We start from the raw sequence: 11700 nt of genomic DNA, 5'->3' as shown, positions 1-11700 counted from the left end.
TCTCTCTACGCGAGCTGTGTGTGTGTGAGGTACAGGCTCCCTCAGGATCCCAGCCCCGGGCGCTCCGCCCGCGGGGAGGCTGTGCCCGGCCGGCGCGGCCAAGATGGCGGCCGCGGGCTGCCCGCCCCCCGGCGGCGGCCCGGGGCGTGTGCCGGAATGCGGGCGGGGCGGGCGATGTGGCGAGGCCCGGCCCCCTCCACAGCCCGGCGTTGCCCGGCCGCCCCCCGCCGTGGCCCGGGTAGGCTGCGGGGAGAGGCCGCGGTGGTGCGGGGGGGGGAGCCGGGAGAGGTCGTGGGCGCGGTAGGTGGCGGCGAGGGGCGGCGGGGCTGGCCCGGGAGGCGGCGGCGAAGCGCGGCGCTGGGCTTCTCCCGCGGGGAACGGGAAAGGCCGCGGCCGGCGGCGGTGTTGGGGCAGCCGCCGCCTCGGCTTGCCGGGCTCTGCGGCCGGCTGTGGAGCTCGGGGCTGGGGCTGCGGCTGCCGAGCCGGGGCCGTGGCGTGCCCTGTGGCGGGCGGGCGAGGCGCGGTGCCGCCACCTTGCCTCCCCTCAGCTCGCTCCTTCCGAGAAGGATAAGGCAGCGAGCGTAGTGCCAGGCACGAAAGCAACGCGACCGGCCTCCGTGTAGTTCCCGAGGTCGTCTGTGGGCTTTAAAGTCCGGATTTGTGTTTTTTGTTTGTTTTTTTTTTTTTTTCCTCCTTCCTCGCCCACAGGCCTGAAGGGTATGCTTTCACTTCCAGAGATTACGCCCGAAGTGCCCCTGGCGAAGAACGGACATGCTCGACTGTTGTCTTCAGTCTCTTGTGTTGTGCTACGTTGCTTACCCAAAAAGGAGAGGCTGAGACCCTGTTATTTTAATCCTTGACTTCTTCTTGGGTTATGATATAACTAATAATAAACCAAAAACTGCGGAAAGAGCACTTGAGAACGGAGCATGGTAGGATCTTGAACAGAAGTCGCTGGTGTGAGGCAGAAGAGGAAGGGGAGGAATGGCATCCCGGGAGAGGCTGTATGAGCTCTGGATGCTTTACTGCAATAAGGTAAGTGTATTCTTCCTTTTATTTGTAAATTGGGTATTTAAATTTTTTTTGTAACATCTCTTAGCACAATTCCTTTGCTTAGAAGTTGCGTAGCAACTTGCATGGCTTCTCTAAGGGTATAACTGAACTTCTTATGCTATTTACAACTTCAGCTCTTGATTTACTCTTCAGGTTGGGCTTTTTTTGTGATGAGGTATGAATTGTGCAGGGTTATGGCTCAGCGTAAGCACTTATTTTAGCTATACCTTTTAGCTATGTAAATGCATGTGTACAAATTATTTTTTCATACAGCTGTGGCATTAAGATAGATTGTATTCACTTAATCCGCTGCTGTCTGGTATTTGGTTTTAACCTTAGGGTTTTCTGTGTAGGACCAGTTTTATTTAAACTATATTAGCCAAAGCCTTCTCAAACAGCAGATATATTAAGTTAGTTCTGAGTACTCCTTTGCTGGTTATCAACATAACATCAAAGTAATTAATAGTAATGAACTTCCTTCACCTAACAGGAATGTTATTAAAATACTGTCTTGTCTCTATTTGTACTTCATAGTGTAAAGCAATTCCTATGTTTAAAGCAGAGGTCTGAGTTGCCACCAGAAGTGCTGAGTATGTGCACAGATTAGATTCCAGATTATCTAAATAGATATTCATAAAATAAGAAACATTAAAAAACATACAAAATGTAAAGACTGGGGAAGGAACCGGCCTACTGTGTAGAAACCTTGTGGCTGTGGCAAGGAAAGCTTTTGGTGGCCTTGCTCCCTGTTTTCCTTTTGCCTTTTCTCTTTGCAGTCTTACATTACGTATGCATCACAGTCTCCTAAACTTTTCAAACCAGTAAGGCATTAAGGGTAGAGTAAACATTTTCTCGTTCTGTTTCCGGGTTCATTTGTAGAGAACATCCACCTCAAGAACACAGAATGCGGGATTTTAAGTACAGACTGTCTTAATACAAGCACACAAAGTGGTGGATGAGGGTTGCACAAGGCTGTCTTAATTGTAGCTTTTCTTAATTTGTCTGAGTTTGTAACCCTAATGCTCTATTTGTAGTTAAAAATAAAACTAGTGCAAACATAACAGCACGGTGTGACATCTTACTGATAGCCACGTGGGTTATCTGTTGGGTTGAAATGTGTTTGTGTAGACCTTTGCCATTTAAACTGATGTAGTAACATCAATGGCAGTGGGAACTAGACTAGTACTGAAGGAGAAGGATGTTTTGCCAGTGAGTTCATCGATGTGAGAAGAACAAGGACTCCTGGAACAGGCTCCAAGAATCCAGTCTTTCCTCAGCTTTGGGAGAGACAGGACTGGGGAGATGAGCCAAACTCCGAGTTTTCGTGCTTAGACAGTCTGTCTCTTTCTTCCCTAGTTCTTCGTAAATTTCTTTTCTCTCTTACACCTTTTCCCCCTTTGCTTGAACGTTTCATTCAAATTGTAACTAGTTCAGCTTTCTTTATGCAACCTTCTTGCTGGCATACAGACAACACGGAAATGGAAGGTATACAGTGTGTGCTTCAGATCAGTAAGAGGATGCTCAGTTTCTTAATAGGAATGATGAATGTGTCCTCTGGTCTGCACTAACATGGCGGGAATAGACTTATTTAGACCCTAACAGGAAAACAAACAAACAAAACTTCTGATGTACTCAGCCATTGTAAGCTGTCAGAGACTTCACTTTTGGGATTTTGTTTGATTTTTTTTTTTTTTTCCTTCTAGGATTATATGTTACGGGCACAATTACATGGATTTATATATTTTTTTCTCAAGTAGAAATATTTATGCTATAAAAAAACAGCTTGAAATTTCCAGGCAACTAGAGTGACTCCAAAAACAGTCTTCACTTCTTCCAAAAAAGCTGGGCACACAACTTTTATTTATTTATTTCTCTCTCTCTCTCTCTCTCTCTCTCTCTCTCTCTCTCTCTATCTCATTCAGGTTAAAATGATTTCTCTCTCTGCTTGAGGCAGGCACCAGAAAAAAAGTATTCTGTTTTGGGTTGAGTTTTGTGGAGTTAAGAGCAACTGAAGCAGTTTAGGTGTTAGGGTGTAAAGTGTTGTGCAGTTGTAATGTAAATAAGATTGTTCAGTCAGTCATACATCAGGATCATCTAGAATGTGCTGTACTTGGCTTTCCTTAGAGCATATAGCACAATGGGAAGATGTAGCAGTAATCACCAGTAACATGATAAAGTTAGAAGTGTAGCTCCATAACCTGCAGGTGACTTTGTTGTGGCTGACAGCCTTCTGGAAAGGCAAGATGTCTCCAAACTACAGAAACATCTGAGTAAATGATCTCGAGTTTACATATCTCCAGTGTACAGCTTTGGGGATTGCAGCCTTGTTAGCTAAAGCAACAGTGAAATCCTTTTCTTTTTTTTTTTTTTTTTTTCTGTGATGCCTGACATTGGCAATAATAACTAGCCTTTTAGTTTGTCTTTTTCAGGTGATCAGGCTCTCAGTAATAGTATGTAAAATACAGCACTGTGTGCTACAGCAACAAAACTTCTAAACTTCTTACTGTTTTAAAGTGGTGGATGATAGATAGTGTTAGTATTTTACCATTAATCCCAGTAACGGTTCTTGTTCTGTGATCACTTTACATCCCAGTGCAGTGACAAGCACAAGCTGCAACACTTACTTTTGTGCAAAGTAACATTAGGAGGGGATCTCTGTATTTTCATTGACGTTTGTGCACTATCAGCAATTGGAGACTTGGGCAGACATCAGCATGTAGCCAGCATATCTACAGAAGCAGTCTTTGAATGATATTGCGTGTGATGTATTGTTTTATTTTTTTATCTTAAAGTTGTGTTTTGATGGCTGCAAAAGTTTGGTTTTAGTTGGTGTTCTGTTGTTTTTCATCTGGCAGTTTCTAATGTTAGTTTTGGTGGTGGTGCTTTTTTTCCCTCTGTGATTCTGTTCCTTTAAAAGCTGTGCTCTATAGGCCAGTAGCTACAAAGCTGCAGATTTGTCTGCTGTTTAGATGCCCGATGAAAGTCATAGCCACACGTGACTGACAGTGCTTTTGGTGTTGCCTGGAAGCAGTTTAGAAGCTCATTAAATTTAGTCAAGTTTAGTTTTGAGTCACTGGGACTTAAATATCACAGCACTGTATTGTTAATTGTTTGAGCTGTTTCTGCCTCGAGTTGTTCTTTTTCTTTTTTTTTTCTGTTCTTTTTTCTTTTTTGAAATGCTGTCAAAATTGCTGAAAAAAAAAAAAACAACAATGTTAAAGATGAATAAAGATGCATATTGCTGTCATGATTGTTTTTGGTGATTTTTTTTTTCTAATTTTGATTTTCTGTTAATGTACAATGCTGTTACTCACTTGAATGTTGATATGAATGCAAGCTGCTGTCTTTCATCTGAATGGAGGAATGTGTGTTTTCTGAGGTAATTGAGATAAATGTAGAATAGATAACACAAGTCTTTTCTATAGAGTTCACTAGCAAAAGTTCTGCAGCAGGCTAAGTAGACAAAGGTAGTACCAAACACTAGCTTATTGATCATCAGTTTGAAGCCTTAAATATCATCTACATAGGAACATAAAACCCTTACTGAAGTGAGTATGCAGCAGATACCTGAAAATGCTTCAGTAAGCTAAGTTTATAGCAGGAGATATAAATCTCCATCTACTGGATGAACTGAGGTAGTCTAGGGAAAGGGCTGCTTTCATGGAAGTGTTTCTGTGACCTTTTCATGTTCATGTGACTGAAGTAATCTCTTCCATTAGATCTGCTCTACCAGTCTTGCCTTGTATTCTTAGACCAGCATAGCTGTAACAGTATTACTGTTGTAATCTTAGGTGATTAACCTTTTCTTAGATGTTAATTATGTACCAGAATGCAAAATTAATTCATGTCTTGTTATCCTCTGAAGTGACTTTTACTGCAGATTCAAATTAAAGAGATTCAACCTGCATTGTATCTGTGATAATTTAACCATGTGCATTTCATCTTCTCCAGTTTTTCTGATAGGTATTTCAGACTCCTTGACATAAAGTATGTTAGGATTTTTGATTTTTTTTGTTTGCACTGTGTTACTTATGGTCTTTAAAAGCTGGTCTTTCCTAGCACCTTATGTATTTGAAATAGATGCAGAAAATGTAGCATACAGAGTATCAATGAAGTGAACGTGGCTAAGTAGTACTGTGTGTGCATAGTTACTATAGAATTCTGACTAGATCAAAATTGATTGATTTTTATACTGGGTGGAAACTCAGGGTGGTGAAATGGGACAGGAAACAGACAATAAATGTTTGGGGGAAAATATCTTCTAGGAAGAAAGAATTTTTGCTTTTCTAGAAGCTGAAGATTTTCAGTAATCTAGTTTATTTAATAATATGAACAATGGCTGATAAGTGATGCTGAAACAAGAGCTGCAGCTTACATGAAAACAAAACCTAATAATAATGGTTAGATCCACTAACCCTCTACCATATTCTTTTCTTGAAATTGTTTATTCTTTAAACGTATAGAGTAATATGTCACAACTTCATACTCCTTACTTTACTTGAATACTTACAAATGCCTCTAAAAAAAACCTGAATGCTTTGCAAAGGGAAGTTTAAATATGAAGCCCTTGGCTCTTCATGAGCATTTCACAGGGCTTGTGGGTAGTACAGTAAAAGCAACATGAAAATCTTTTTCCTAAAAGCTTAATGATCAATTTTCAGAAGAATATGCTGAAAGTTGTCTATAAAACAGGGTTGACAGCTCAAAAAAGTCTGAGAAGAGCTGATGCTTTCAAGTAATATCTATAAAAACAGGTTGAAGCAGACATTAAGTGCTGCTCTTAACTGAGGGGCCAGGACAACTTGATGAATTGTAAATCCAAAATGTAATTTAAAATCATTTCAGGATTAGGCTTGTAGTGTGTAAAGGACACTGCTGCTGGGTCAAGACTCATGCCAAAGTTTTTTGAATGTGATGAAAGCGCTGTAAAAGGCTTTTAAACTGGGTTGGCTCCTTTAAAAACGAATCTGCTTTGTTAGGCAGCTAGTGAAAAGCATGCAAGATAGTGTATCATCAGAATTAGCTATTCAAAGGATGGTGGTGCTGTGTTAGCTGAGTCCTGTCAAGACGACTTTCTCCCCTTTCAGAATTGTAATTGTGCCAGGCAGGGTTTCACACAGTAATTGGTCCTGGGCTTTTTCTTAATCTTTCGTCTTCAGTAAAGTCATGCTTTCATTTCAGCACTTCCTTATCTGATAGGTGATACAATAGCTTGAAGGGAAAGCCGTGAGTCTGTCTGTTTGTCAGCCAGTTTCTAGCCTGTGCTTCCCCTTTCAAAGGAGGAGTATTCGATCTTAGCATCATTAGTAGATTCCGTGTATTAACAGTTATAAGGCTAATTACAACATTCTGGTCTTTACTAACACAGGCAGCTGAGACAATCACATCACTTTCTGTGATCAGAAGAGCTGACTTGTGGATAGCCCATCTTCTTAAGAAATGTACTTTCATATGTTGCATTGTATTGCTTTTTTTTAAACCAGATACAATTTTATTGAGATAAATGTGCTGCCCTTTTTTTTTCTGGTTTGGTGAGCGATATCTGTAAGTTATCTTTCCTTTTTAAAATAATATTACAGCATGGAAAGAGAAGTCATACTTCTTATAGGAGAGCATTTTAGTTCTAGATCAAAAGCTGTACAGAAAAAAAAAATAATGAAATGAGTACATGCGGTATTGTAAAAATGTCCTGGTGTATTTCAAGTCCTGTTATTTGAGTTATTTTCTTCCTCGTCTGGGAAGAATCTCCAGTGAGATTCTGGGTCCTTATAGGGTGCCTCACAGGAATCATAAGACTTGAATGATAAAAATAAGTGGTCCTGTGGGAAACCAGGATTTCTTTGTTAGTCGGGAACAGACCTCTGTGAAGACTGAAGTGCTACAGGCAGTGGTGTGCTGGCAGTGCTAGCTTCTCTGTAATTCTGTGGCTTTCTCCAAGATGGTAACACCATTGCAATGCAAATGCTTGAAGCTGGAGCTTTAACACAAACACACACATTTAACTTGCTTGAGCTAAACTTATGTTGGCATTATGAGGACTAAACAGTTCAATTAAATTAATGCATGCTCTGTGCTGTGAGAAGAGTCTGTGAAAGAGTAATTTCTGTGCATTCATAGTACTAAGATCTGTATAGAACTAAAAGAAATTTGATCCTAAGTTGTGAGAATTTAGGTTCCTTTGGATCCTTTCAAGGGGGGAATTCCATTAGCATCGTCCACCTTGTGTTAGGCCAAAAATGACATGAAACTGGAATGATCTTTATATTTAAAGAAAAGTTGACTTGGAGCAAGAATGTACCAGTTTCCTCAGTATGTGGTGTGACAGACTTGGTAAGCTGACCTACTAACTGGCTGTCAAGTGGTCCTTTAGTATTGTCAAGCAGTCCTCTCACTACTCGTTTATGAAGTATTGTTTCCTGACAATATTTTGTAGTTCAGTCTTAGCCACCTGAGTCAAAAAATGGGGATTTCATGTGGCATTCAGCAAGTGAGAGCAAATACATGAGTTCCAGAGGAGTATTATGAAATTATAAGGGAGTATTAAGTTTATCTTAAATATTGTGAAATTTGGCTTGACTTTAACCTGTATCTCTGTATAAAATCAGAGTATTTTTAAACACTAAAAAAGTTACGATCAGGTCAGCTTTTAGACAAGTTTCTTGTAAGGCTACATAAAACAGTATGATTGAACTGAATTTGTTCAACTAAATGATGTTACACTTTCTTTAAAAATGTGTTTTTATTGTTTTTTGTTTTTTTCAAAATTGTCTTTAGTTGTGATGAGAAGCATGTAATTCAACAACAGCCTAATCTTTGGTGTTAAATTGGAAGTTCTGTGAAACACTGACCTTTGCATCCTAAATGTGATCTCATCCTGACTTCAGCTTGCAGTTGTCTTCCTTCTTGTGCAATTGCTGATTTGACAGTGATTCATATCACATTGCTATATATTGCCTTTGTTACATTAGATAAAGAAGTATTCAGCTAACAGCTAGATGAATGCTTGATCAAACTAAGTGTTCAGTAAAAGTAACTCTTCATAGACCACTGTCATGTAAATTCATTCCTTTGCCAAAAAAAGTGAATGAAGATTTATGCAACGATTGCGTAATGAAATGTTCTATGCATAAAAGATTGCTTTAAATACGTCTCTGCCATTCTGCGAGTATGTAACTTGCAAAAGAACACGTCCCAAGTCACTTGGGGCAGTGGGTTGGTGACACTACCCTTGTTCTGCCTTCAAGATGCTAAACTAAGAATGGATAAGAGGTAAACAGGAACAGTTGGTCTTCCATTCTGATTTTACTGTCTGCTATTTAAAGGGACTTCTCATAGTTTGAGAGCTAACATAATTAGTGCTGGTGTTGACAGTTGTTCGAACCAGAACAGGGACTCTGCCACAGATAACGCAGGCTTCAGATTGAGATGAGACAGCAGATATATCTAAACAGAACAGAAATGTTAGAAAACCCTAGCATTTTGCTAGCTACAGGGAAATTATTTTTGTTCTGTATTATTATATATTTCACAATACGTACATGTAGCTGCTTTACAGTTTTAATGAGAAACATCCAGTTCAAAACATACCAGCAAATGTAGAAAATATTTCAGAGGAAACTTTTAATGAATTGAAAGAATTCAGTGTCTCTTCCAGGGATTGATTTATCACAGTGCAAGAAAAACAGCCTTCTGGTTCTGTGTGATGTACTATAAGAGTAAATACAGGAAACATTGGGCTGTTGTGTGGTATCTGAGGTATGGCACTTTTCAATGGATCATCTGATTCAGATCTGGGGACAGCATGTGTCCTGATAAAATAATATTGCAGGATCAACTCAAATGTGCAGTGTGTTTGTGCTCTAATACACAAATGGAACTGGGAGGAAGGCTTGCCAACTGCCCATTGAACAGCATTGGAGCTTAATGCCTGAATCCAAATGTTGTCAATAGATACTGTTAAAATATTTACAGGCTTTAGAAAGGCTGAACAGCTGCCATGAAAAAGAGCTTCTTTAATTACGGAGTTTTTCTTGATGAAAGAAATTTATATAAGGAAAAGAAAACCAAACAAACATCAAAGCATGCATACATCTCAACAATAAAGATAGGAATCCTTTTTTTTTTTTTTTTTTTAGAAGTCATTTTTTCAGCTAATTTTTCCAATTTATCTTCCAGTAAAAGAGAGGCTGCAATAGAGGAAGTTGGGAGATACAGCAGGAACACCAATAAGTGAAAACCAAACTTGATTATTCTTATATTAAATGCTGTTTTCAGATGCTCTATGCATCTGCAAATCCCAACATCAGGAGTTAGATTTCTGTGCTGATAAAATATTGGCTTGTATTGATAATTTCCCTGATATTTCAAGTATTTATGACAATCTGGTTGTCTGGTTTATGACTGAGGATTCCCTGTACCTGTAATAAGGAATAAAATGCATTAAATAACTGTTTGACCACTGAGTAACACTGTTAATTGTGAATGAGTAAATTTAGGAATTCAATTAAACTGCAAGAATAACTAATAATGCTATTATCTAAAAGTATAGTATATTTTAAAGCAGTTGAGGAAATTTAAGAGATTTAGAAGCCTTTACAGCTTCATTTAAAAACTTTACCTAAAGGATGTTTGAGGGAGGCATAAACAAAACCTCAAAATAAATTCATTGTTAAATATTACTTCTATATAACACAAAGAGAGCATGAAATCAAAGCAGGTGGTAAACCCTTAATTATACAATGGATAGTAATTTAACAGAGAAAATATACCTTTATTTAAATAACTAGTCCTAGTAATTCTGGAATTTGCAAGGGGCATGGGGATGAAGACAAATCTTTGAGGACATATTCCTGAAGTCTGGATGAAAGCAGTGAATACATTTGCTTTTAATTGTTAATGTAGGGAGAGCTAAGTACTTGTATTATTGTCCAATAACCTGTTCTGCATAAGAACCTGTAAGAGCGTCCCATTAATACATTTAAAAACTAATAGCTAAGGCAGGGGTTGAAAAGGTGGCGCTTATATTGGAGGTAAGAATTCAGCAGTGATAGAAGAAACATCCATAAAAAGCAGAGTAAAAAGGGGGCAATTTGACTCCTTTAAAAAGATTACAAGATTATTCTTAAATTAGAAGTAATCATTTTAGGAAACCATCATACCTTCATATAGTTTTCTATCAATTTTCACTTGGAATGTGCAAGGAGAGTAGAGGAACTGAAAAAAGTTTTAAAAGTTATTGGAACTAGAAGCATTAAACAAAGAGTAAATCCTTGGCTCTTCTGGAAGAGTGATTGTAGCTGTAAACTGACAATCCATGTGGGACGTCAGCCCAGAGTTTCAAGTGACATAATCTACATGAGTTTTGTAGAAAATGGTTGTGGCAGGTGCAGGCTGTGTAAGTCACATCACCAACTCTGGTGATAAGTGCTTGGCTAAAGTGTTCAATTACACAAAACTTGGCTTTCATTTACCTGTGTTTTTGCTGAACTTTTGACTAGGTGGAATGAACAATTTCCTTGATAAATGACTGAAGCTGCGTGGGAAGTGTCAGTTAAATGGTTTAGCAAGTTCTGAGAAGCAAGGAGGAAAATGGTTATATTTATGGAGCTCCTTAATATATGTCTTTTCAAAACTCTTTAAGTCTGTACTGTTCACATGCTTTCAAGGGCAAACTTGGAATTTGGGAGAGAAAATATTGTGATGAGAAAGATGCATCTTTGGTATAACCTAAAATACAAAAATGGTTTTGAGAGTGCCAGTGAGAACACTGGCTCAGGTATGACTGCATACTGTTGTGTTTTTTTTTTTGTTTGTTTTTTTTTCCCTCCCCAGGTCCACGCAGCTTTGGATGTGCTGGATAGACAAAGCTCTTGAGGAAAAAGCAGGGCACAGAGAAGAAGCATGATATTTGCAGAAACCTGATCTCATTATTTACCTGTGATAATAATTTTAAAATTGTACCAGCAGGAGTGAAATGGATACCAAATAGAATTGCACCAGTAACACAAATTCTGCTATGTCTTAGTTTTTGAGTCTTTGATTTTTTCAGGGTGCAGAAAAGCTCATTTGGGGTTTTTGTACCTTCAGTTTGTTATTAGCTGTAGTCCAACGTTAATCTAAGAGACAATGAGGTTGAGAAGACAAACGCAAACAGTTAAATCCATGGCTAAGGAAATAAGAATTCACTTTAGGCAGAATTAGGTGGAAAGTAACCGTGTGATGCTTTGAAACGAATACAGATTTATTTGATAAGTTGTACCCAAGTTCTCAGAAGTTTTCTGTATCTGCTCAAAGACTCGACAATATCTAGCTATTAATTAGGTGAAATAATGGTGCACCGCCCTGCTTTGTTTTGGTCTCTCCCTGTTCTTCTATATTGTCTCTTGCATCACAGTGAAAGTTGGAAAGTGATGGGGCGAAAGCTGGCTTTGTGCGTTGTTGCTGCAGCTCAGTCCTTTTCTTATTTAAATTGATGACGGAACTTGGAATTTCAAAGCAATCAGGCATTAAACCCTAAACCTTTCTTAAGCTATGGTCTGCATTTGCATTAAATCGAGGCTTATCTTGACACTGCAGAATTTTGACACCATGTCATTCTGGTTGCATTTGGATTATTCAAAATACTTCTTATTCCCTGATTATTTTTTT

At 38.9% G+C, this 11700-nt stretch overlaps 1 protein-coding gene across 2 annotated transcripts in view; it reads left to right on the top strand.

The window, feature by feature from the left end:
• The first annotated feature begins 207 nt into the window (after positions 1-207).
• Positions 208-11700, top strand: part of NBEAL1 (neurobeachin like 1) — a 79697-nt gene continuing 68204 nt past the window's right edge. The window contains exons 1-2 of one of the 2 annotated variants that reach the window (XM_032189861.1): positions 208-238; positions 736-1035. In XM_032189861.1, coding sequence (XP_032045752.1) covers positions 985-1035 — 51 coding nt within the window. In that variant the 5' untranslated portion in view covers positions 208-238; positions 736-984. Of the gene's footprint in view, positions 239-279; positions 301-735; positions 1036-11700 lie in introns of those variants that run through there. The other variant, XM_032189862.1, reaches the window with a different exon arrangement.

This window comes from Aythya fuligula, chromosome 6 (assembly GCF_009819795.1).
Source record: "Aythya fuligula isolate bAytFul2 chromosome 6, bAytFul2.pri, whole genome shotgun sequence".
NCBI classification, from domain to species: Eukaryota; Metazoa; Chordata; class Aves; order Anseriformes; family Anatidae; genus Aythya; species Aythya fuligula.
This window is presented reverse-complemented; position numbering and strand designations above follow the sequence as displayed.